At 39.8% G+C, this 27,994-nt stretch overlaps 1 protein-coding gene across 5 annotated transcripts; it reads left to right on the forward strand.

Moving 5' to 3' along the window:
- On the forward strand, positions 1 to 27,938 carry LOC125235783 (heterogeneous nuclear ribonucleoprotein R-like). 5 transcript variants are annotated; one of them, XM_048142371.1, is made up of 12 exons: positions 1 to 124; positions 3,847 to 4,088; positions 7,056 to 7,191; positions 8,171 to 8,304; positions 8,679 to 8,750; positions 9,538 to 9,687; positions 13,083 to 13,228; positions 16,872 to 16,951; positions 20,937 to 21,079; positions 21,912 to 21,971; positions 23,996 to 24,146; positions 26,890 to 27,938. In XM_048142371.1, exons 2-12 carry the CDS (start codon positions 3,939 to 3,941, stop codon positions 27,024 to 27,026), a joined length of 1,359 nt encoding a protein of 452 aa, XP_047998328.1. In that variant the 5' UTR covers positions 1 to 124; positions 3,847 to 3,938; the 3' UTR covers positions 27,027 to 27,938. The 5 variants fall into 5 exon arrangements, with proteins under 5 accessions (XP_047998328.1, XP_047998332.1, XP_047998338.1 ...); XM_048142375.1 differs by lacking the exon at positions 21,912 to 21,971 and having other exon boundaries at positions 16,857 to 16,951; XM_048142381.1 differs by lacking the exons at positions 23,996 to 24,146; positions 26,890 to 27,938 and adding an exon at positions 23,957 to 23,980 and having other exon boundaries at positions 16,857 to 16,951.
- The last annotated feature ends 56 nt before the right edge of the window (positions 27,939 to 27,994 follow it).

The following is a 27,994-nucleotide window of genomic DNA, read 5'->3' on the forward strand; positions in this document are numbered from 1 at the left end:
AAAAGCCGTGCCGGCGTCCAGGGCGCGCCCGCGTTAGCCCCGGCCGTCCCGGTCAAGGGGCCCGACGAAGAGAAGATCAAACACATCCTAGCCAGGACTGGGTACACTTTAGACGTGACCACAGGTGAGACACACGGCTTCAATCTTAATATTTAGCCTTTGGCTTTGGACACCAGGCGGGCTATTATGCTTGCAAATTTATCCCTGATCGACGTGGATAAGGTTAAGACAATAAAAGCTCGACCACACATGAGTGTTTTGAAAGCGTAGGCGGAGCGGTAACGGAGCGTTAGCGGAGCGTTAGCGGAGCGCAACGATAGCGGTGCGCCGGACGAACGCTGGCGATGCGCCCAGTGGACGCCGGCGGGAACTAACGAGCGCGGATTGCGAGCGGAATGCGCGCGGATTGCAAGCAGAACGCCAGCGTTCCGCCGGCGCACCGCTATCATTGCGCTCCGCTGACGCTACGCTATCAAAACGCTTTTTATGTGTGGAGGAGGCTTAAGAATATTGAATGATTCACTGTTATTTGTGACGTTATCTGGGTAAAGTGACATTGTCGATGGCGCTTACGTCCCTCGGCGTCGTATTTGTACACGAAAATCCCTCATAACGCCGTAAGCGTCATCGACAATAAGGTCCCTTTACCCAGATAATGTCACATTTTTCATTAGACTTGTCTTATAACTTAGTGCATAAGACATCTGTCACTCTCACACTGACATACTTGCCAGAACGTGACGGATGCTTAGTGATAAAATTGCAAGCATCATAGGCCGGCTGGAACCCTTAAATGTATCATAAGAACTCGCCAACAATGCTGACCTACGTATAGCCAAATTCATCATAATACCAGATAGTAAACTGCTAATCAGTTCGTTCGTATAAGCGCCCTCTGTTGGGAGCCGTTTGCAGTTTTTACCCTCAAATAAACCAGTCAGTTGATAACAACGCCATCTGTCTTCGTTAGCGCAAAAGTTCTCGTGCAAAAATCTTATTAGGTAGAAATTGTTTCTGAATAGGCAATATTCACTGTCAATAATAATTATTGTTCTAAGAAGATTCTAATAAGAAAATAATATGTTGGAATATTTCATAAATTACTAAATTTTTGCTTGGATGTGTAAGGAATTTTGATATGGGATACCCCATTTGCCAGAATTTCATTTGCCATAATTTTATTTGCCACCCTATTCAACAATCATAATATTGTTTCTCATAACATCTTATGCCATAATCATTGTTTACTATATTAATCAAGTGCCAGAAACTTTGTTTCCCATGAAGTCAGTTTCCATAATGTCATTTGTCAGAATCATCGAAATCAGTAATTACCACATTCCATACCATCATTTGTCATCCAAATTAGCGACCCGAAAAGTCAATTTCCATAATGTGATTTGGCAGAATCATCGAAATGCGTAATTATCACAGAGACGACACTACTAGAAGTACTAAAAAGAATGGGATAAGAATGAATCTGCTATCAGAGAGTAGGTTAGGTTAGGTTAGAACTGTGACCACCTGAAAAATAAAACTGCTATCAGAAAGTAGGTTAGGTTAGGTTAGAACTGTGACCCCTGGAAAAAACTGAAACTGCTTGAAAAGTAGGTTAGGTTAGAACTGTGACCCCCTGGAAAATGAAACTGCTATCAGAAAGTAGGTTAGGTAATAATATGGGCAATAATTAATATGACAATAATTGCTTATGGCGTTTGAATATTATATTAAACCATATTATTGCACTTAATAATATGGCTAACAAATAGTATGGCATTGTATGATTATGGAAGGTAATGTTCGGATAAACAACCAGTATGTCATACAATTTTTATGGTAAACAAATCATTCGGGCAAATGAAATTCAGGCAAGTTAAATTCGGGCATATGAATATTATGTTAAATGACTGTCGGGCAAACAATAGACAACCATTAGTAATAAATCGCAAAAGTAACTTACGTTATCTACGTACTTATAAGGTTTAACTTTGCGCGAAGTGTTCAGCATTTACGTGGCGTGTCTAAAAACTTAGTTTCACGGAGTTTGTAAAATGTTTAAGAAAGTAGTCGTTATCGTATGTTGCCTTTCTGGCAGTGAAATTGTAGTTTTGTATGTCGCGATGGCCTAAATAGATATCCTATCAAATATCCTAGTTTTTAAGTATGTCGATGTTAACTATCAGTACAGTAAGGCCACATTAATTTCTTAGGTAGGATATTTTAGAGGGGATGGGAGGGAGTATATTTTTGTACTGCAATGAATGAGATAGCCTTGGTAGCTGATATGAAACGTGTAAAATTAAGATTATACTTTAAAAACTTATTCTTCCAGAGGTATTCCACATTTTTAGTGGGTTAAAACCTCACAAAATAAAATGAGCATAAAAGCGTGTTCAGACGTTTATGTATATTTATGTAACATTGTAGCTGAACGGACGGTCCCTCCTGTTGTTTTTACAAATTGAGATGCTATTTATATATTTTCCCGTCACTAGCTCGGAAACACGTGTTTTGTCCTTTAATACCAGCGGGTAAAAACGAATTTTATCCACTAGTGGGTAAAGTAATTTGACCTTGAATAAAGTCAAATTAACTGATTTAAAATTGATAAAAGTAGGTGAATCTAGTAATAAAGATGATTTACCACCTGTGGAACTACTGGACGCAGTGATAAACGCATTTTTTGCGTTGTAGTTTCCTCGCTATAGTGAGGGGAAAAGTTTTGTGTTACACTCGGGTGCAAATGTATTTTACTTCTCGTGTGTTAAAAAACTCGCAAGTTCAGGATTATATTCTCGAACCACTCGCATCGCTCGTGGTTTAACTATAGAATCCTTTCACTTGCTCGTTTTTAAATTCCACACTCGGCGTTAAAATACAACTTTGCCCCCTTGTATAACAAATAACTATTTCACCACACCAACTGGTAAAGGCTCTGTTGATATATCAAAGACGGATAAGAAAATGCATTTTATCCACGAGAGTGCAAAGTAATTTCATACAAATTTTAAGTTGATCTACTTTTTTTACCTCGAAACCCTCGCAACGCCCGAGGTTGCACTTTTCGAACAACTCGCTACGCTCCTCGTCAGTATTGGAATCTTTCGCTCGCTCATATGTCAAGATTAGCACTCGCCGTTATTAGCAATAACTCTTTGCACCTTTGTAAAACAAATAAGTTTTTCCACATAATGTCTGGAAAATCTTATCCTTTTTTTTCTATACCATCTTCTTTGAGGGTTGAAACCATGCCGCGCAGCTTTATAAGTAGATTGTACAACAAGGGCATAAAGTGACCCATTTTTACCCGAGGCAATTTTCTCTGAGCGAAGCGAAGACCAAAATAGTAGACGAGGGTAAAAATGGACATTTATGCCCTTGTTGTACACTCTGCTTTTCACTTCGATTGGGAGGAAATAATTATATTTACGAAATTGTCTTAAAGTGCAAGAACATAATACATAATACATAACCGATCTCCGCCAACTTACTTTTTTTTTTTTTTAATTTTTAACATGTGATCAGAGTTTCAGACGCCGAGTCAAACATTTTTGAACGATAATTGACTCCTATTTTATGTGATTTACTAGATTTAATTACAGAAAATACGGAATTCTAATAAATTGTAGCAAAAATAAAATAATATGACAAGTTTTGTCATCTATACAATTTTATTGGTCAGGAAAATTGTGCAATATGTTAGCTGTTGAGACCTTAGTCTTAGAAGAAAATTTTACTTTATGCTCTAGAGCATGAAATGCTATTTTATGTCGTCTACGCACGACATAAAGGTGCACTTTTTGAGCAGGAGAAGTGAAAATAATATTATAACCGTGTGTGGCCCAGGTCAGCGCAAGTACGGCGGGCCGCCGCCCGGCTGGGAGGGCGGGACGCCGGGCGCGGGCTGCGAGGTGTTCTGCGGCAAGATCCCCAAGGACATGTACGAGGACGAGCTCATCCCGCTGTTCGAGCGCTGCGGCGCCATCTGGGACCTGCGCCTCATGATGGACCCCATGACCGGCACCAACCGCGGCTACGCCTTCGTCACCTTCACGTCGCGCGAGGCCACGCAGCGCGCCGTGCAGGAGGTACACCCCACCGCCCTCAGACTACACCGACACCCGCTCTTCCGTCGTCTCTCCGGCCCGTAGGATCCAGGGTTTCGTTCCGTGTGCGGTGCTCGCTTACGACGACGCAGCGATTCCTCGATCTTTGAACGCGATTAGTTACGCGAATAAAAAATATGAATATGAATATAACGAATCTTGTTTCTAGGCGTTAACTTGGAGGTCGCTTTGATCTTTCGGTGGGATAATTGCTAGATGATTAGCATCTTAAAACGAGTCACTGGCACCTAGTTTTCACGGGATAGTAATAAGATTTAACGAGCTGAAATTGGCACGGAGCCAATTATACTGCACATGGCATACTTATATAGCCTTGCGGCGCAGGAGTTGCTATGCAAAAAATCGTAAATACTTTGTCGCACTGTCGTACTTGCCTGTGAACGCCGATTAAATTATGTAATGGAATAAATCGGTTCTCGCTACACTAAACGATAATTTAAAGCAGATATATTTCTGATATTCGCTGCGTTGTCCGTAAGAGAAAAAAAATCACCTCTGCATCACAAACTAAAAAGATGAATAATATCACCCAAAATCACTCCCTGGATCTTTCTCCTAGGTTCGATGGAATTTGGACGTTGACCGCTGATTGTTGGCCATGATCCTTCTAAACGAATGATTTGCTCAAAACTGTTCATTAGAAAATGGACTTTATTTCTTTTTCTCCAAGGTTGCTTACATTTTATAAAAATTGGATATCATTTCAGACACGTGTTATTCTTTCTGGAGTGTTTATTCTTAGATTTTTATTTAAAATTTGGCCGGAAGTCGAGTCCACGTTCGAACGAGCCTGAACTGTCGCTACTGGCATTGTATCGCGTTTTCATTAATCGAATTAAAAAAATCGGAACGAGGTCAGATTTGATCATAGAAAATGCGATTGAGTGTGTAAAAATAGAAAACGGCGGAATTCCGGCGTTCCAAATGTTTTTGCAAACATTAAACCTGACCGCCGCTCTCTAGTGCTGCTTAGCAACCGCCAGGGTCTGACCGTGTTCTTCAATTGCAAACCGAGCGCAGGCGCGTCGTCCACTTCTGCGAACCAGTGTAACCATGACAAAATCCGAAATACGGACGGGTGAGAACATATACTGGTTCGCTCAGCAGCGCTCGGCGAGCAGTTGTAGTGACACCCCTGGTCACACCTGCCGAGTGAACGGCCGAGACTGTGCGCCGACTCGCTCTTGCACGCCGCGCTCTCGCTCGGCAGGCGTGCGCCGGCGCGGAAGCCGGTGGCATCTGCGGCGCCTGGCCTTGACGATTGGCGAACATTCGACCCAGATACCGCGCGCGCGGCCGATGACACCGGCCTCCTGGCAGTACATGGATGTTACCGAGCACATATCTATCCGATAGCAAAACATCCAGCACATGTGTAAATGTATCGCATAATTAAAACGATCTTAATTGGTAACACTAAATTGTGTCAAAAATTAACATCATCGTTTAATCGAGATTTAACGACTGCCTTAAAACTGTGATTGGTGAAATGTAAATCTGAAACAAAATTTATTCTAATTTGACATCTACTTTGCAGGTGACTCGCCGATTGTTTAAGTATAATCCTTGAAAGATAGTAAAATCACTGCACATATTACCGGCTAGGCGGCCTCGCGTCCCTTGTATATCCTCCAATGTGCCCCCTGGCTGGAAGCATCGGCATTATCAAATGCGAGTTATATACAAATTTGCTATACATAAAATTTCTGGAATTATTTTTGTTGAAAGAGACGGTAGAAGTTAAAAATACGTATAAGAAGTATTTTTCTCGAGAGAGGTACAGGGTCACTTTAAACCATGGCTTCCATTGGTTGGCAAAAAAAGTGCCCTACTCACATCGATAAAGAGAGAGAGAGACTATATCTCGTGTTTTAATTTTATGATTTGAACCTTATTGCCTTGCACTTAAAGTCGCCGTTTATAAAGTTAAGTAACAGTGACTTATTTTACAGATGGCTCCAGCTTAAATTTGACCTACAAATTCTAAGAATAATTTTAGGCCCTGAAAACTCTCAGCCACATCTCAAATATCTAAACTAGATGCAGCAAAACTATGTCTACACTATCTATAGGTACAAATGATTGATTGTAGGCAGCCCCATTGCCGTTTCTGATTCCATTGATTGTAGATGTAATATACCCGCTGATAAGGCTGATGGTTCAAGCAGCGCAGCTAAGGCCGCCGAGCCGGGCGTCACTTGCAAGACTACTAGTTCCATCTGCCAGTATTTTTGCAAGTCTCGATCATTTGCCTGTCGATTATATTCACAGACACTTGGGAGTTTTAGATTAAGCTTCTTCTATCATTGAAAGCATGTCATTAATATCCCATCGACCGCGGCCACTTGCAGTTCCTACTGCTTCGATAATATGTTTCCACTGAAACATATTATTGACGTGTCTTCGTATGATTGAGTTTGGTAGTTACAATTTATGTATTGACAATTTTAATTAATGTAAGTGGCCGCTGCGTCTATATAATCACTGAATTGTGTAAATGTGCAATATAACACCTGTAAACTGATCTAGCCTCGCTTGTCCTGAGATATCATCCCGTTCTTTACCGTGCACCTCGTTCAGTTTTAAGTTGCTTTAATTTTATTTTTTGTTACCATCACACCTGTACTCGCTTTTTTTATTTTCACTCAAACGGTCCACTTCACAGGGTTAACTATTTGAATTGGCTTAAAACGTTCTCCGACTGAGAATGTAATGTATCTCAGGCTCTCCTCTTTGCTCAGTACAACACTTTCGGCTTATCATCGTCAGTTAACTCATCACGATTGGCTCTAACCGTCATCGCACGTCGCGCGTGTACAAAATTCATCCTCATCTCCGGAGGCGACCGACCGACGAAGAACACTCGGCCCGCCCGATACCAAAATTTGACCGTTTTTCAAAATTTTTCCCTTGTTATTTGTCCCACAGCTCGATAATCACGAAATAAAACCTGGGAAGACTCTGAGAATTAAGGTTAGCGTACCGAATCTGCGACTTTTCGTCGGCAACATTCCCAAGTCTAAAGGCAAAGAGGAGATTCTGGAAGAGTTTGGTAAATTAACAGGTAAAGTGTCACTCGAATGATTAAAGAGTTATAGAGTTGGGTTGAGTGCGTGGGTCGGGGCTTGGTGTGGACCTTGGACGCTTGCCGCTTGTGCCTGCTCCCGCACGTCCCGTCCCTCCCGTCTCCAGTCTCCAGTCATTGCCCGGCAGTGCCATCACTACCCGGTCATTGGCTATTCTCCTCGAATTGTTCTTGCAGCTGAATGATTATGAAATTCGAAAGGGGAAAAAGATTGGCGTTACGGTTTCCTTTAACAATCACCGTTTATTCGTGGGGAATATCCCTAAGAATCGAGATCGGGACGATTTGTTTGAGGAGTTTACTAGGCACGCACGTAAGTCCTTGTCGAATTCATAATAAGTGCTATTCAGATCTGGTTGTGGGGCGGCGGACGCGCCGAGCCGGCGCGCTCGCCGCCGTTTGTTCTCAGTCGCGCGGCCTGGCCGGCGGGCCCCCTCGGCCCTGCCTCACTCTTGTAGCAGCCCTACACTCCTGCCGACTCGATGTCGACACACCCATGGCGCAACTACTACTGATGCGGTCTATCTTTACCGTCTCTGCTACTTCTGTTATTTGGCGACTACTTACTTTATTTATTGGGTGAGCTCGCCGGTCAGGCGAGCAAAACGCACTGTTATCTAATCATTATTAACTTTACCGAATATAATCACAAGAAAAAGTATTTATTGTATGCGCAAACTGAGAACAAATTACGTTTGACGGTAGTTGCAAAAGGAGTGTTAACCCGACGATTGGCTTCCGCATCGAGAATGCTCATTTGTAATGACTGGAGAATCTTGCTGTTGTTCTCTAGAATAGTTCTTCAGTATATATGTTGTCCTGGAATATCATTTGATTTGCTTAATATTCGTAGTGTTAAAGGAATGCTCCTAAAGCAGAAGGGTCGAGGGCCGCTTGTTGAGTATGAAGTGTGTACATGTTACACGCTTCACGTCTGTACTGACTGTGTATGTTGCAGCGGGACTCGTGGAAGTTATTATATATAGTTCGCCGGATGATAAGAAGAAAAATAGAGGATTTTGTTTTTTGGAATACGAGTCTCACAAAGCGGCGTCCCTAGCTAAACGTAGACTGGGCACTGGTAGAATAAAGGTGAGAAACATTTGTTTTATTCAATCCATCATTTAGGTACAGATGTAGTGCGAAAAGGGTTTCCTTCGGAAACGTTCGTATTTGTCATGCTAGTTCAGACAATGTTAGTACATACATGTTATACTGAAACTGGCTGAAATAGCATGCAACGTTCGTACGTTTCCGTAACAATACGAAGGCAAGTCTTTTCGCACTATATCTGTATTACCTATCTAAATGCTTATCATATTACGCTAAACGACGCTAATATGCACTTACGCGATAACTCATGTCTAAACTGCCTGTACCACTGTTTTTCTACCCGTCTTACTTGAGTACAATGTATTTTCATGTTTTATCGTTTTTTTTAATTTGCTGCTTTTTCTTTAATTCAGGTATGGGGCTGTGATATTATAGTGGATTGGGCCGACCCTCAAGAGGAGCCTGATGAGCAAACTATGAGTAAAGTAAGTATAAAAATACTTAATAACTTAAACCTCAATTGTAACATTATTGAGCTGATTAAGTACGTAAAATTGCCTGTTACTGAACCTTTTGAACGCCAAGAAAGGAAAAGGTGTCGTAACTACAGCCATGTCGGTACAATTAGGAGTGTTAGTCTGTACTTACGTTTCGCAAGCACTTACCTATGTTTAATCCTTTAATCGGTAGCGGTAAAATACTTGCCATGCCATCATACTTAGAACAAAAAACACATCTCTAGAATACGATACAGTTCAAAATCGAATGAGTAGCACAAACGTCAAAATGTGAGTGTGTTTAGTAAAACGTCCCACTTTGTCGGTTACCCTTAAGGCGAGATTTACTACTTAGATTATTTTATCTTTATATGAATAAACTGACAAAGCGGCTTTATAGCAATCGACAAACTGGGACGTTTTCCCGCCCTGCACACTCACAAATGGTTAAGGGTTAAGTCCGCCATATTTTTAAGTAATTTCGCTCGCTAATTAAACTCGTTTGAATCTTGAGTGTATCTAAGTGACGTTTATTGATTAGAGTTCTGACATTCAAATGGTAAAGGAATGTTTAATTGGACAATTGTATCGCTTAACTTCAAACTGGGGTAAATCCATTCTGCTTTAAGGTTGATTATGCATAAAATTAAATATAATCTGAAAAAGAATCGACCTTATGGCAGAATGGATTTACCCGAGTTTGAAGTTAAGCGACACAATTAAAGATAGACGCATACCTACTATGTAGTTATTTAGCAAGCATATTAATTTGCAGGTGAAAGTGTTATACGTTCGGAACCTGACGCAAGAAATAACGGAGGAGGCGCTGAAGGAGCAATTCGAGAGGTTTGGAGCCGTAGAACGTGTTAAGAAGATCAAGGATTATGCTTTCGTGCACTTCGAGGAACGCGACTGCGCGGTTAAGGCAAGCTAATGTTGATATACTACAGTATGGTTGAACTGAGTGTACATCAAAAACATAAATGTGAAATGTGAGCCAAGTTCAATAATATGGTACATATGCCTTGGTTGTTAACTTCAACGAAAAAAGAAGTAAAATCTAAATGGGTCCCAACTTCAATGGTCCGTCCTGAAATTTATTTATACATCCATACTAATATTATAAATGGAAAAGTGTGTGTGTCTGTTTGTTTGTCCGTCTTTCACGGCAAAACGGAGCGATTGTCGTGATTTTTTAAATGGAGATATTTGATGAGATGGAGAGTGACATAGGCTACTTTTTGTCTCTTTCTAATGCGAACGAAGCCGCGGGCAAAAGCTAGTATAACATAAAATATCATTTCTTCATATTACTTAGGATAATATATTGTAGTCTGAGGTCTGACTTGGCGAGTTCTCATATACGAATTATTATGTTCGATGGCTAGTTTCTGCCAGCAAGCCCAATTTTGGAATAATAAAATAAGAAGTAACAAGTTTAGAACTTGCGAGGGCCATAATATAATTTGTATATGAAAACTATAGCCAAGTCAGACCTCAGACTACAATATATTATCCTAAGTAATATGAAGAAATTAGAGATGGGCCGAATATTCGGTAAATATTCGGTATTCGGCATATTAGGCAAGTTTTTCAATGTTCGTATTCGGCCGAATAATTCGGTTGAATTGCCGAATATTTACCGAATAAACAAAGTAAATAACTAATGATGATCTTATGTATTTCCATTGGATAATAAGCTCCTATTTTAGTAGCTTTCTATGGAACTACTAAGAGATAATCAATACGTCAAAATATGTAAAAAAACTGTAGTTTAAGAGTTGAGAAGAGTTCAGAGTTGTTTTAACAAGTTTTAGTTATCCACTAAATTATAAGAACATACTTAGTTGTAGTCACGTATGTAACCATTATCAATCATTTAATAGTTTTAATGAACATCCGCTTTAAAAATATGGCGTAACCGAATATTCGGTTCGGTAAGAGCTGAACCGAATGTTCGGCCGAATATTCGTATTCGGCAAAGTCCATATTCGGCCCATCTCTAGAAGAAATTATTTGAAATGAAATGAAATTTTATGTTATTATAAATTTCAGGACGGACCATTGAACTTGGCACCCATTTAGATTCCATTTTTTTGTCGTTGAAGTTAACCAAGGCATATGTATCATATTATTGAACTTGGCTCTCATTTCACATGTATGTTTTTGATGGGATATCATTGGTATCAGCGTAATTCGTCCCATTCGTTTTTCGTTCATTTCTTATGTCCGTCTCATTCTGTGTTCGTCACGCATTCTTTATTCGTCTCGATCGCTATATGTCCCTATCGTCTTAAGTCCAATTATGTAACTTGTCTCTTTCTTAATAATAATAAGTCTTTTTCGTTTTTCGTCACGGTCTTCCTATGACTCATTCTTAATTATTCCCTTTCGATTTTGGTCTCATTCACTTATTCGTCTCTTTTTTTTCATGCATTCGTTATTGGTCACATTCGTGATTAGTCTCATTCATTTTCAGTCTAATCTAAGTTCGTTACATTCGTTTTGCGTCTCTGTCGCTATTTGTAACTATCTTTTTCCGTCAATCTTAATTATTTTTTTATTATAGCCTGACAAGTTTTTATTTGACCCTCGCCGCGTTGCGGATTTTCAGTTGAACTAATTTCTTTTAATGGCAAGGATTACTATTTGACACCCGTCATCGAAAGTCATCGAATGTCAGTGATGTAAACTAGAAGTAAATATTTAAAATTTTCTAATGGTTTCATCGCAAATATGCCTAAAATAATATTAAAAAAAGTGAAAATAATTTTACTGAACGTGATAAGTTACGTACAACAAAAAAGGATAAAGGATTTCACAGCATTTCGACAACAATGTTCCGAGATCGGTTGTTGACGTGTCCGGCACTGACAGTTTACAGTGCGGTTCTCCTGCATAGATTAGTTGGTTTCGATTTAGCTTAATATATTTTTTGTTCTTATTTATGGTGTCTGTAGCTCTGCCGTGAAAAATATTTAAAGAAATAAGGAGGCCGTTCCATCATTGCCAGTATTGCCACCAGTACAAAACAAGGTCCCACGTAAAAAGATAACAAACATCGACGACTTCAATAAAGGTACTAGATTCTTGTATTTTAGGCTGTGCGGAAAGAAGTAGCAAGTCTTTAAACCTAACATATTAAATTTTGATTTTCTAAAACCATGTTTTAATTTTCTACAAATATTAACGCGAAACCAGTACACACTGTCCCCATTATATATGACGTCCGCACACAGACCGTGACGAAAAACGAAAAAGACTTATTAAGAAAGAGACAGTTTACATAATTGGACTTAAAACGATAGGGACATATAGCGATTGAGACGAATAAAGAATGCGTGACGAACACAGAATGAGACGGACATAATAAATGAACGAAAAACGAATGGCACGAATTACGCTGATACCATATCATTACTTTTTAGGGTTCCGTAGTCAACTAGGAACCCTTATAGTTTCGCCATGTCTGTCTATCCGTCCGTCCGTCCGTCCGTCCGTCCGTCCGTCCGTCCGTCCGTCCGTCCGTCCGTCCGTCCGTCCGTCCGCGGATAATCTCAGTAACCGTTAGCACTAGAAAGCTGAAATTTTACCAATATGTATGACAATCACGCCAACAAAGTGCAAAAATAAAAATGGAAAAAAATGTTTTATTAGGGTAGGGGGGCCTACATGTAAAGTGGGGGCTGATATTTTTTTTCATTCCAACCCCAACGTGTGATATATTGTTGAATAGGTATTTAAAAATGAATAAGGGTTTACTAAGATCGTTTTCTGGTAATATTAATATTTTCGGAAATAATCGCTCCTAAAGGAAAAAAAAGTGCGTCCCCCCCTAACTTTTGAACCATTTGTTTAAAAAATATGAAAAAAATCACAAAAGTAGAACTTTATAAAGACTTTCTAGGAAAATTATTTTGAACTTGATAGGTTCAGTAGTTTTTGAGAAAAATACGGAAAACTACGGAACCCTACACTGAGCGTGGCCCGACACGCTCTTGGCCGGTTTTTATTTTTGTAGATAAATTATATGCGCTAAACATTGAAACAATAATTAATTCTAAATCCCAGTTAATACAGTAATAATTACGAAAGTAGACTATACTCTTAGTTGTAAGCACTAAGGCGGGAATATTAATCTAAAATAGTTTTTGAGTTATGAGGGGTTCAAAAGTGGCTCCAAATGGTTCGTGTAAATATTACACACGGTGCTGCTCGCCAGTTCTTTTACTTGAACTTGGCTTGACACGCTACCGCGTGTACTTACAACTCCTTTAACTTGATTGAAACATCAAATAATAAGACAATACTATTACTCAGGCGATGCAAGAATTGGACGGCAAGGAATTCGGCGGCGCGCGGCTCGAGGTATCGCTGGCCAAGCCTCCCTCCGACAAGAAGAAGAAAGAGGAAATACTGCGCGCGCGCGAACGCCGCATGATGCAGATGATACACGGCCGCGGCGGGTGAGTTGGCTACTACTACTTGGCTTGCTTCGTGTGACGATGAGAACTACAGAACAAACTGGGAATAGTGTCGCTGGACAAACTGGTCTCCCACAAGATCATGCATGGCCGCGGCTGGTGAATTGGCTCTAGGCTTAGTTCACGTACCTACGGGATACTGGCGGGGTGTATAGTAGTATCGGCCAAGTTGCTAGGAAATAGGCGCTCGTGTGAGCTCCGCATAAGGTAGACGATACACGGCCGCGGCGGGACAGTTTAGTAGGTACTTAGGCTTAATTCGTGTAAGGACTCACGGTGCTCGTGAGCATTGCGAGAGACGATGATAACCACGAATTCTGAGGCTAAAAGAAAGTTTTTGTTTAATACAGATGAGGAAATGTTGCGAAAAAAATTTTTTTTTACTCTTTTTGAATGTCTTTTCACATAAAAAGTTAATGTAATTCATAAAACTGACACTTAAAATGAGTTTTAGCGTGTTTTTGTTTAAACCTCCTTTTTAAAAGGTATAGGCTTTTCAGCTTTGACATCTATCAATGAGAATAGTGAAATTATTCTCCATGATGGCATCAACGCCGTTAAAAAGCCTTGTACCTACTGAGTAACAATAAGAATTTTTAGGGTTCCGTACTAAAAAGGTACAAAAGGAACCCTTATGGCGACGCTCTGTCCGTCTGTCTGTCTATCTGTCACATTTCTAAATATCTCGAGAACATGTCGAACGCTATATCGACTTAATACGTGAGTAACCCGTTTAAAATATTTTTAAATATGTATGAGTCTCACGGGAGTTTTATAGTTAAATTCTCGAGAACTACTTATGCTATCGACTTGAAATTTGGAATATTTATGAACATGGTGAACCTCTCTCCATACTTTAAGCTCGCGCACATTAGTTTACTTAATTTGCCGATAGATGTCGCTGACCGCTGTACGTTGAGCGCTCATTTCCTACATCGCGTTTTTCCTGATATATTATAATGGGGTCGGGCCAGGATCTGGCCCCGTAGCCGAATGGCATTTCTCCGACGCCAAACGAAAGCGATACGCCGCTGGCTCTGTCGCGCCAATACGCAAGCGCGTTAGAGATAGATATCTACTAGCGCTTCGTTTCGTGAGCGTTTCGTGAGCGATTGTGCCATTCGGCTAGCCACCCAGGAGCGTCCTGACGACAATGTTGTAACGTAAACTATTGAAGTCGAATTGTCTTCATTTTCTTTGGACGTTGTTTAGTAATAAAATTGTATATTTAAATATTACTTGTTATGTGGGAAATTGAATCTTGAGGGATTTAGTCAAGTCTGTAGAGTTATATGAATAACATTTGATGATTAAACTATTGAAAGTTTGTACGGAACCCTCGGTAGGCGAGTCCGACTCGCACTTGGCCGGTTTTTTTTTTCACTTGGTAATAACTGTGAAACTAGGCGAAATCCAGTAAAGTAGGTACATATGACATTTTTGTCTTAAAATGGGGTCAGGAATATGTTCTTAAAATCTCTCGCAATGCTCACGAGTCACGAGCACCGTGTATACAAACGAGGGAGTAGGTATTGTTTGCTGGCCAAGCTGCTTCCCCACACATTTAAATCGCCGCAGTAAAAACATTTCAGGGCTTCTAAATGTAAATTATAGTTATTCATATTTTGACATGCAGTTGATATACTTGCTATTATGATTCTCGTTAACAAATTTTGCCAAGTAGTAGGTGCCTTGCCTACTTACTATGGTGTGAAAACAGATTGAATCTTCTTAATTGATGTTCCTAGCTATTCTGTTGTTAACATTTCGTGTATGCATCCTGCAGTCCGACATAATACTGAGTCAATATGGCGCCGCATGCGCTGCGTCCCAAAGGGTCAACTCCCACGCAACATATTAGGGCACGGGGCGGGGCCATCGCCCTTCGCCGCCCTTCGATACACTCCTCCAATTGCAGCGCCGGTCGCTGTTGCATCATGTGTAGAGAAATAAACGGCCGGCTTGGGTAGCTCTATGCAACTCTACTTAACTATGCGATAAAAATTCTTAACAGTTGGAATGAAGGCACAAATCCGGTTACTGTTTTCCTCATGGTGTTCATTTTTAAATTTAACATATCGGAAGTTGTATGGAAAGATCATATATTTTAGAAATGTTGCGTTTGACTGACATTATTGCCGCGTTATTAGTATGCCGTACGGGGCGTGGATATTTCAATATCGTCTAGTTTAACCCACTACGTTTAGAGGTTACTTGATATACGATTATAGTCCCGGAGCTGTAAGTTCCTCTTTTTGACACATGACAGCGTCCACAAAACGTAAACTCGCGCAACCTAATGAAAATTTAAATAAAATCCTGTAATAATATTAAAAAGAAACAAGTACTTAAAAACAATATTTCGCTTAGGTACTTTAAACATAATCTAACACATTTTTGCGGTTCTTCGTTAGTGAGTATTTTACGATATGAATAAAATTTATCACGCAGTATTTACTTATGTCATTTATTACTTATTCATGTTTATTTTTAAACTAGTGCTGTTGCTGTGGCTGAGTCTGTCATTTCGATTCAAATGACATTTCAGTAAGTTGATAGAAATCGTATATTTTATAATATACTATACTTTTAAAACCAAAATTACAATAAAATTAAATAAGATGAGGAACAGGTTTATTAATAACACTAATGAATAAATCGTGAACGTACAATGACCGTTTTGTTTAAGCGCCTCCTTGTACATAGGGCCTAATCGATTCAACCAATTCGTAAATAATCGCTGGATTTGGCAAACGATATCTCTTGGCCACATCGCAACATACTTCAAAACAAATGTGTCAAAGAGGAACTTACAGCTCTGGGATAATAAGTACATTGGGTACCTGGGGTCTAAAAGGGCCTCTGTGCTGTTGGCTTCGGCCCCACGCATGCCTCCCAAAGGTCCGGGACCCCATGGTCCCGAGATATGGAAAAGACAGACAAATAATAATAATAATATTGGGGACACCTTACACAGATCAACTTAGCCCCAAACTAAGCAAAGCTTGTACTATGGGTGCTAAGCGGCGATATATATACTTAGATATATACATACTTATATACATAGAAAACATCCATGACTCAGGAACAAATATCTGTGCTCATCACACAAATAAGTGCACTTACCGGGATTCGAACCCAGGACCGCGGCATAGCAGGCAGGGTCACTACCGAAGTACCGACTGAGCCAGACCGGTCGTAATAAATATGTTTTTACATAAAAATGGAGTGGAGCTGCAAATCGATTCCCATACCAATGTTATTTTCGTAACCAATTTTAAAAATTCAGCCATTCAAAGTTTCAGGGCGCCAAACATATCTGTTTGGTCTCTGTCGCGTTATTTTAAACCTTAAAATGGTTTTGTATTGAGTTTCGTAATACCTTATTTGCCGTGACTCATATGTAGCGGCACTAGCGGCCCTAGACAGTAAACTAGTTAAATGTACTATGTCTAGCCCTAGAATAGTGACTACCTTATAGGCAATAATTGTTAGATGTTACTAGACTGTTTTATATATGATCGTAGCTGCAGAGTATGCGTACCTTTGCAATGAACATGTCCAGTTAGCAATAGCACTAATGATTTCCCGGATGTGTGTGTAACGTCAGATTTGATTGGTGCAGCTGCTCCCCGGTGCACGGCGCGCTGCGCGGCCGCACGCCGCAGCCGCAGCCGCGCCCGCCCTGCGCCCGCGGCGACTACGGTCAGTACCCCTCTACCTCCACCCACATACACACGTCACATCGCCACTCTACTCCTTTCCGACACATGTGACGCTCACAGAACCAACTCGTACAAGGTTTATCTCCGTATACACCGGAATCATATGGGGGTGCCTCGAGTAAATATTGCCCCCAACCCGACTAAGCGAATTTGCGTTTTAGTCTAATTCTTTTTCAGAGCCATTTCGGGTACTCGTATTTGTCTCATTCCGCATTAGTCGCAACTTTAAAATTCGTCGTGCATTTTTTATAGGTACTTACGTCGGTAGCATACAACGCGGGTGGATAATAAAGTGCCGAAGTCTAGTGAAAGGTCTCACTTAACTCATTTTGTCGCGAAATTTACTTGTAAATTTATACGAAATTTAAAAAGCGACAACGAAATAACGAACGGTTTACTTTATTTAGTTCGCAAATGGAAAGCAAATCTTCATGTGCGCCTTGGTTCTGTATCACTTGATGTGCTACGTCACTACACTACACATTATCACACTATATATGTATATTGTATACACATTAATATTGCTTGCTAAGCACATTCAGATGTCGTTCCCGATATCCCATATGATTAGACATATTTTTTTCCCTATGAACGAACGGCACTTGTACATTCTTACTTATATCTAGGACCTATTCTAAAAATGGGCCCAGATCTGACGAATACTAGTGAGACGAATAGAGAGTGTGAAGTGAGAGTATGTGAAGAATAGCCAACTGTGCTAATGTTTCCGTTAGTTGTTCGTCAGATCCGGACACATGTCTAAATAAATCTAATAACGAATGGAAACAACTGTACTTGATACTTATCAGCTAACACCAACGAACTCCCTATTGTTCATGGACTACAGTAGGAGGATGTAGCGACCCATGCATTTCTGTACCTACACATTTGTAGGTGTAAAGTATATTTTGATAAGATGATTTTTTGATTCTATCTACGTAATTGGTGTCGGTGGTATATTATTTAGGATTAGTCCAGAATTTGATGACGGTCTTTAAGCGTTGATTTCACGAATTCAAATTGTGGACTAAAGATACTGGCTGCCGCGGACGTTAAGATGACTAGTTGTTGCAAGACATTTAACGCATTGGCTACCATTAAAAAATACGACAATAATTTTAACTAGTCTAGACTCCATCGTTGGAGTGGTTTCTTTTATTTATCTTCGTAATTAAGGGCGTAATATTTAGGAACCGGCTATAGACATCCTTTGCCTCTTTCATTTCAAGCCTATCTGTACGCTTACTCATATTAAACGGTATTATAATTGCCCAATGGTCGTTATTTTAGCGTATTTACTAGACATTGTAAATAGTTTCTTATGTAATAAATGTCATTCAATGGCCATTATTGATTGAAAACGATAGCAGATACACAATAAGGGAAAGATTTTCAAAAAGCGGTACATTGTAAGGGTGTCCCTTATACGAGTAGCTTATTATTTGGTCACGAATAATCAAATAATTCGGCTAGCAGCTCGGGGGAGGAAAAGGTTCGGGCTCCTGGAAATAGATGCACACTAGCTGGCCTAAATTTAATAAGACAATAAAAAGCGCAACCACGGAATCGTGGACCTACCCACGATTCCTTTCGTGTGTTATTTCGAATATTTCTGGTCATTAATCGATGACCATTTTTTGAGTCCTGGGGAAAACGTCTGTACACGAAATTAGCTTAATAGATTGTAGACAGCTCCGTGGAATAGAACAAGTAATAAACATCGGGGTCACGTTCATGGTAGCTAAAGTGTTAAAAAATGTCATGTAAATAGCTACATTTTATCGAAGAGATTGTAAGCTCAATTGAAAATGACCAAGTTGTCGTAAAGTACATACTTAATGGTAGAGGCTAGTCGTCTGTCTAGCGCGTAGCACTCTTACCCCTAGCAAAATAAGAGGAAAACGAAAGAAGGGCTGGTTCCTTCTTTGGTTTTACGAACAATCCTACAACACAATCTCGTACAGTACGACTACTACACCGCTGGTGAAATGTAACGAACAGTGAACTGCGAAAGCGCGCGGCGAAATGATCAATGAATTAATTCATAATTTCTCCATGCAATTTTACAGCTCACTGTACCTTATCCTTAATATTCACGAATTCATTTAAGTACAAGGGTTTTTATTTCACTTTAAAATCTTCAGTAATACGATTGCCTTTGTTATCTATTTTTCGTTGTGTTCGGATAATAAAAGTTAATCGAATTGCCTATTTCACCGGCGGCGCGTAGTTTACTAGTGAGAAGTACACGGTGTGGTCTCCACGCGCACACTCGCACACTGCTATTGTCCTACTAACAACTTGGCCGCAACTTCACACCATATTTGCCAATTAGTATTGCCATCCTCCTGTGGGTGTTGCTAAGAGCCCATTTAGACGGTACGAGTACTCGCATACGAGTTGTATTACATTGCGGTATTTGATGGCGGTGCAAAATTGTATGTAACCTCACAGCCCGCAATATAACTAAAATCGCATGCGAGTTCGCACGCCGTCTAAATCAGGCCTTATAATACTTTCAGTTTAAAGCAAGGTGTATCGTTGTGCCATAAATTATGTTTCATTAACTTGCGCTATTAATTAGGCTAGATATTATTGTGGCCTAAGAATAGAATCGAATTACCAATGCATGGTTTCGAATAAAAAATGCTGAAGGCAAACTAGGCTGGTTAAAACTATTTAGATGGAAAGGTGATTAAATTTTACCCACTTGTAATAACAAAATTAACCATCTCAGTGCATGCTTCGAATTTACGATACGCATTTTATTGATAACTTTTATGCGGATGTCTAATAACTCACGAAAACCAATGGTTTCTGGTCTCCCATCTCGTTTCACACGCTTTGACAAAGGTTTTGGTGGTGGGATAGTTCATCTGCAGAGTAGACGAGATCCAACAAGCTATTCAAAATTGCTATGTAATTTGTTGTCCGTCAGGATGGCGTGAGAGATGTCTGAATCATCACAACATTTGCACCAAATAACTGTACCTAAACTGTACTAAACTGTACCTATAGCGAAGAAAACTGTACCTCAAGCAATCACGCATTAAATAGATAGTGACATAGAGACGCCGTTCTGACGTCAGGTTGGCGCGCATAGCCGTGTATCGCCCTAACGTGTTGGAACTATGTTCTGGATCATATATCAATTAACTGTACCTAAACTGTACTTCATAAAACTGCCAATAATAATAATCGATCTGATATCGGATGTCGGACCGTCATCCTATACGTTACAGGCGCCATCTTGGATTTTTTCTATTGAAATCCTTCTGACATCCGATATCGGATCGGATAATGTGAAAACGAACTAAGGCAGAAGTAATGAATAATTTATGTGCATTTATTACATGTGTTATGAGAAAACAAGCGCCTGTTGCAAATTGATAGGCAAAACATACAAATGAGCAGTAAAATTTTTTGTTGATTTGACCGATATCACGTGTGATTTTAATATTATTTTTGGCAGTTTTATGAAGTACAGTTTAGGTACAGTTTATTGATATATGATCCAGAACATAGTTCCAACACGTTGGGGCGATACACGGCTATGCACGCCAACCTGACGTCAAAACGGCGTGTCTATGTCACTATCTATCTATTTAATGCGTGATTGCTTGAGGTACAGTTTTCTTCGCTATAGGTACAGTTTAGTACAGTTATTTGGTGCAAATGTTGTGACGATTCAGACATCTCTCACGCCATCCTGACGGACACAATTTGTTTGTGGGTTGATTGATGAAGATTTAGTGATAGAGAAGTTGATGCATGTGGTGCGTGTCCCGTGTGAGAGGGCGCGTCGGCAGCGGGTCGTCGGCGCGCCGTGTGCGTCCCGTCTCGCATGTTAATCTTTTCCCGGTACGAGTGTCGTGGAGGCTCGCTTCGCGGCCGACAACACGGTAGATTATAAGTTAGCGTTAGTTTAGCTTAGCCTCTAAAAGGCGTGTGTTGTGTGTTTATAGATTATGATTACGACTATTACGGGTACGGTGATTACCGAGGTGGCTACAATGAGCCATTTTACCGGTACGATGAGTTCTATTTTGATTACGCGGGGCCACCGCAACCGTCCGCCCTACGCCAGCCTCCCAACAGAGCGCAACCGGTGGGTCCCACACACACTCACTAATGTTATCACTCTTATTACTAGTCACTAGTCGCTGTACTCATTTATTTTATACCTTTCGATTTTTGATTTGCCAAATTTTTCTCATCTACTTATTATTTTTACTTGTTTTATTTTTTGTTTAAACCCGTCCTTGAATGGAGTTAGTGACTCGGTAAAGACGGTAGTGTGTAGGCCTGACGGTGGTGATTGCATTGCGGCGGCCGGGACGCCTGTTCTCTCGAGGGGATGATTGTGGAATTGTATTCGAGAAATAGTGTATCTTTGTCTCGAATACGATACGATGCAGCCGTCATCCCCTCTTGATGGGCACCGTAGCCTCGGATTTGTCACTGTTTGCCGGGAAAAGTAGTAGCACGGGCGCGGGGTGGCTGGTCAGCCGATCTCACCACCAGGTCTGCATGGCCGCGGCCACTCCGACTAATCTGCCCGTTCCCTCCTGTCTGTCCCGCACCTGCCTCCCGAACGCCACGCTCGTCACTTCCCACCTAGTACTTTGCTTTATAACTAACCCACTAAACGCTTGTCGCTTTACCATCACTCTCCTGCTCATGCGCAATTTGTTTCCATGTTCGGATTGTTTCAATTCTTCTTGACTTTCTTTTATCATTTATTCTAATCTAAGTCGTTGGTTGAAACTATCTTTCAATTCTTATTGACGTCCGACGTATGAAACAGAGTGCGTTAATTTATTTTGTTAAGGAATGATGTGTGCTTGGAATGCTTGAATAACATTGTAATAATTTCTCGTTGTTGCAACGAGGTAGAGAATATGTTAAGAAGACTTACTGATCCGCTTGGTAAATGCCAGGACGACGAGCTCGGGCTCGGGCCCAACTCGCTTTACTACGATCTGACCGGAGGCATTCAGGTACCCCACAGACCAACACAAATACAACTAGTGGATGTTTCTTAGACTTCATTAGAAAAGTTACAGTCGTTGATGTAGTTTACATTTCACATCAGTATATTTTTAAATTATTGAATGTGGTATATGCATTATTGTCTAGTGTGTCTATAAATTTTTTTTTTTTAAAGAAATGGATATATAGCTTAAGTAGGTACCTGATTGTTTCTTTTTATTATGCTGAATTGTATATCATTTACTTTAGTGTTAGACGCTTTCTGTCACGGGACATTATCATATCATTCAGTAAGTTAAGCAAAAAGGCAGGCACATTCAAACGTCTCTGATGTATTATTTAATTACTTGGTTAATACAAGTAATTTTGAGATAATACTTAACTCTTAAGCGCGCATAATCTTACAAAACGATAATTATACTTTTAACGTGGTCATGAACTTCGCTTACCTAAAATAATTGACGTGGGGTATGAGCGCTTTCGTGTATCATAAAATCTAGTGTCGTATAATTATGGACGTCTGTTATTGCTTCTCTTTTAATCACACTGCGATTGTTTATTTAGCATGTTAATTATGTTGTCTGTTTTCGCCCATAACTTTGTGTTGTAAACAGATAGATGTTTATAGTAAAAGGTTTTAGATTAGACATGGTATGTCAGAACACAGTTCTGAATATTCTCATTTGTCCTTGCCTCTAATCTCGTAAGAGACAAATCTGAATACCTAATCAATAAATTCTTATACATTTTAGGTAAAATATGGGTCGATTAAAATCGACTAGCCTATCAACATATATCGATATCGATAGTCTCAAAAATGCAACGGAATTGAAGTCATTAATTAATAATATCATGTATTACCTAATACCTAATAATTGTCTGTATTTTTGAGACAATTTGTATCCTTAATTGCATGTCTGTATAATTGGTAAGTTAAGCGACATAGAATACCTCTGTGACATTGTAGTGTTTATCGCAAGGCTAAGCCTCAACAGATGTAGTCCAGAATTCTTTACCAACGTATTTCTACGGAAAAATACGATTTTTTCTTACAAAAATTACTGATGATGATGTAGCAATACAAACTCGATGGTTTCTGAAAATATACGATCGCAAAGGACTATCTACCCACTACATCTGTACAAAGTCGAAAAACACTCAAGTCCAGGAAAAAAACCATTTGTAGAGGTGTTCAGTTCCAGCAACTTGTAGTATAGGTACAAGTGGAGTGATTAAGAGTTTCAGTGTTATTATTAGATACCGGTCTATGTACAGTCAGCTGCAGAGAAAAGTAGACCCCCTTGCATACAAATTTGTGAAGGGGGGTCTACTTTTCTCTGCAGCTGACTGTACATTTTTATAAGTTCAATTCAAAGTTGATTCTCCACCATGTATCTTAACTACAGGTACTTTTAAATCGCAACATTACCGTGCGAAATTCTTGCTAGTTAAAAACGCTTAAGATACACCTGGCAGACGCTTGTGATAAGCGTGGCTGCCATTAGCTATCATAGATAACCAGGCTTTTTGTTTGTAAATATTTATTTAACATTTCTAAATATTATTCAATAGGCATGGTTTCTATAAATTTGGCAAGCGTGCGAACGCAAGTTTAACGGCCTGTAGATTATTGTTGTAGCGTTAAAGTTACTGAATAACTTTCAATTTCACTAAGAATTCTTAAAGCAGGGTTATAATATGTAATATCAGAAAAAAACTTTTCACTAAGAATTCTTAAAGCAGGGTTAAATAATATGTAATATCAGAAAAGACCAAGACGTGCAAATCGTGGATTGAAATGTTGTTCGGTTTAAATTAATATCTAAAGATGTGCAGCTTAGCTCTTGATGGTTATTCAGTGTAATGCAGTATCAATATCCAAGCTGTACCTGTGTAACGTCTGACGATAGTCTGAAGTTCTCAATAAGAGGAGGGATCAGACTTTGGTCAGCGAGATTGGTTACGGTCGTCTGATCGTACATACGGTCAACAGTCGTGGTAGAGAGGTCTGAAGAGCGGTGTGTGTGCGCAGGGGGCTGGGTCATGTGGGACGGGCGGGCGATGGGCGCGGCGCGGGCCGGCGGGCGCGGCTGGGCCCCGTGGTGGTGCCCGGCGCGGCGCGCGTGGCCGGCACACGCCCAGCGCCACCCGTGGCAACCCGCGCGCCAAGCCAAGTTTACCAGGTTAGTACACACACAACTCACCTCTTACTCATCTCATCTCTACACAACTACTAGCTTGCATACTAGCAGCTCACACTGCACTTGTGCGCGAAGCAAGATACCTACTTGCAGACTAAAAGTGACAATAAGATAACCACACCTTGCAGAAGACTTAACCAGTGTGGCTTACTAATGCTATTTTAAAATACCTATATACTTATACAAAAATATAAAGTTTTAATTCTTGTTAGACGTTCCAAAACATTATTCGCCCGTATGGAATCCACACGCTGTATATCATTAATCAGGTAGTACCGTATATCATTTGTAGGAATTCGTGTATGGCATGAAGTATATGGCATTTTTAAGAGGCACTGGCAGAATAGTGTAGTACTTGATGGATGCGGGCTTTTGTGCTAGGTAAATGTAGAGCCCACCTACTCAGGCTTCTGATATACAATTGTATTCATAGTATACTTATGTATTTATATTAAGATACATGGCCTTTTGCCATTGCAATAAGTTTTCAATAAGTAATTGCGTACAATTGGTACGAGAACAATTTCATTTTAAATTAAAGTTACATTTCTAATTTTAAACATTTTCGATATTACAAGCTTTTATTCAACTTGCCTTGTTAGTAAGTATGTTAGTTTGAGTCAAAACGTAGAAGCTAAATTTGAGCCACTTCCCGATTTCCGATTGAGCTGACATTTTGCACACATTATGTAAATCATGTGACAATGCAATATTATGGTATCATGAAGCTGAGCTGATGCAGCAGAAAGGTGGTCATAGGAACTCTGTAATGAAATGTCGTATCCCCATCGAGTAAGGGGTTTTTAGAAACATCTCGGAGAGCAGTAGATGATTGTTGAAAGAAAGGTATAGTCGGTGATAAAAACTTGTGCCAAAAATTGCAAAAAAAAAACATATTTGGAATCTGTATTTACATCCCTCTACCGACATTTGATATACATATCTCAATATCAATTGCTTCTGAAGGTGCCCTAGTTTTTAAACTATTGAAAAATATACCCCCTTATTCATAAACGTACTCTAAAGTTATCAAGCCGATAAAGCTCGTTTGTCCTTTTCTTTCACACCAATACGTGGGAAAGGGACAAACGAACTTTATCGGCTTGATAACTTTAGAGTACGTTTATGAATAACGGGGTAACTGTCTAAACCCAAATTCCAAATTGAACCTGACAACATTGGACTCCTCTCTCGGTCAACCACCAAAGCCTGCACTTCCAATACTTCCCCTAGCCTAAATATTTCCGTTTTATTTCAGCATGTTTGATGGTTTGCGTGTAATCCGGATCATAGCTTATACCTTGGTAAATATCCCTTCCTGTTTCCTTTCCCTATTACTTGCATAAAGAAACAGGGCACTGTTTTAGTAAACTCTTTTCATCACAGCATCTTTATTAGGCATACATTTAGTGGTAAAATAAACACTTCCTCACAAGTTTGAAATACATTGACCTGTCTAGGGAACATGGAAGCTTTTTCCATAGACACGTTCGTTTTTAGTTTTCCTTGTTTTATTGTCTCGTTTCAGGTAGGTAGGTATTATAGTATTGTCCATATTTATCGGTTGAACATTGCATTTCTCTTTCAGTTACATATTTAAATATTTGGTGTTGTCCTTATTCCCTAGGTGCACGACTGTGCTGCCCTCACTTTGTGGGTATTCCTTTGTGAAATCTTATGAACATATAACTAATCAAATGTGTAGCAAGCTGTCACTGCAGAGTCATGATTTCGTATTATTTTAATTTATTTGTTTAATCGTATGTATATCAAACCATATATTGTTAAAAATGGTACCGAAACATAAACAGTTTCATATGCCTACCTCTTTTGGGAGTAAAGGCGTAAGATGTAGATATGTATGTATAATATTAAGTATTTATGTAAATCTTATGAATTCAAATTAGTTCCAACGGTCACTGCTATAATGAATGTTTCATGCACATGCAATGCAGATACACTCTTATTGGGGAAGTGTAATCCATAGTTTTCATCTTGCGAACAGCTCAGCTCGACCAATTGAAATCACTTCTATTATGAGGAAAAATATAAATGAATATAAATAAAGTAGGTGCTGTGATTAATGCTTAAAACGTATGCATTGGCAATAAAAGATACCAAACCTAGACGATTTCTGATTTTGTTACCTAGTAGAAAATAGTTTTTTTATGCAAGTATCCAAAGGGCTACCACAAACTTTGGAAACGGTCGAGTGAAGAGTCCTTTATTGTCATTATCACAATTTATTTGGATTTAAATCTAGCTTCCTCTAACACATGAATTTTCATTTGACACTGGATTGGTTATTTTTATTAGTCTCTAGACTATTTACCTTTATTAGTCTCTAGACTATTAAAATTACTGACATAAGTCCAATAAGTTTGTGGAAGACCCTTCATTCATGACATGTAAACCAATGTTACCTGCTACCTAATACCTTCCATCCTTCTTTCTAGTATTTTTTTCGTTTTGACTGCTGTCGTATTGACATATCGTTGAGTAAATGTGATATTCTCAAAGATGATGGTAGGTATAATTATATGGGATGATGTGGAGTTAGTATTGCAGTTTAATGTCTGTATATTTGCTAATTAGGACCGAGGGCCATTTTTCGGGCAAAAGGAAAACGATATAATACTAACTTTCGAATTGTGCCGGTAATAAAATCACAAACCCTCGGATAGCTATTATCATCCAGTTTTTAATGTAATTGTGATGTCGTCAGGTAAACGTAAATTGGACGGGGGTCACCAGAACCAAGGGGGGGAGACGAAACGCCGGCTGGGCGCAGCGGCGGCGGCGGCGTGCGGCTGGGGCGCGCCGCTGGCGCAGCAACCGCTGCCGCCCGCCGAGCTGAGCTAGACGAGCGTCGCCGCCGCGTCCGCGTTGCGTCGCCGCCGCGTCACGTCGCCTCCCGCCGCCGCACGGCGCGCGAGCCCCTGTCCTGGAGACACTACAAGCTGCGCAGGGGAGCCCTCGTTCGCCACCGCTAGCACGGTTCATGGTTACGTTTACGTTACGTTTACGCCGATCCTACCCCTCCGTGACGGCGGGATCGATCTACTTTTTCTTTATATATGTGTTTTTTTTATTTGATTTCACGTTTTCAATTTTGTATCGCGACGATTCCGTAAAAAAATCTTAAAGTAGGACGTTATGAAATGTTTCGAATATAAGTTTCCCGTTATGCTTACGTTTTCAAGTATCGTATTAGCCGTATATGTTTAATATATACTATATTGTAAGCGGCGCGGCCGCGGTTGCCTGTTTGCGGTCGCGCCTGGGTCTCGACCCGACGACTGTCTGTTTTTTTTAATACATGTTATTCAATATATTTTATTTCTGCGAACGCATTTTGCGATGTGATGTGTATTTTAGCAGTAATTATTATATTATAAGGAGTTTGACTGTTGTTTTTTGACATACTTACAACTTAGGATACTTGCGAATGAACTATTGAAATGAACTTGAATGAAACTACACGAAGACACTCCTAGCAATTACGGCTAAAATAGTAAAACCCTGTAATCGATAACATTTCCCAACTGTGTTCCTGCTTTAGTTTTTTGCTTTATTTTACATATTTCCCTTAAATACATTAGTGTGAGGAAGTAGTATTGTAAAAGTTCAGGATTCTCTAATCTTTATTGCTGTACTAATTTATATTTCGACCACATAGCATATCCGTACTGTTAGAACTCTGACTTATATCAATCTTGTATCAGTTTAATATGTGGAATAAATTTGCAAAACTGTGTTTGCCTTATTAAATAACTACTTTGTTTTCCTTTAGCTACCCTTTAGGCGTTTATTTAACGATGAATAGATGG

Source organism: Leguminivora glycinivorella, chromosome 2 (genome assembly GCF_023078275.1).
Source record: "Leguminivora glycinivorella isolate SPB_JAAS2020 chromosome 2, LegGlyc_1.1, whole genome shotgun sequence".
NCBI classification, from domain to species: domain Eukaryota; kingdom Metazoa; phylum Arthropoda; class Insecta; order Lepidoptera; family Tortricidae; genus Leguminivora; species Leguminivora glycinivorella.

What these genes read in the sequence shown, in the direction of transcription:
- LOC125235783 (XM_048142371.1), top strand. Translation starts at nt 3,939, where the DNA reads ATGTACGAGGACGAGCTCATCCCGCTGTTCGAGCGCTGCGGCGCCATC. An exon ending in ATGATACACGGCCGCGGCGG is followed by an intron (nt 13,229 to 16,871) that starts GTGAGTTGGCTA and finishes TGATTGGTGCAG; the next exon opens with CTGCTCCCCGGTGCACGGCG. An exon ending in CTGCGCCCGCGGCGACTACG is followed by an intron (nt 16,952 to 20,936) that starts GTCAGTACCCCT and finishes GTGTGTTTATAG; the next exon opens with ATTATGATTACGACTATTAC.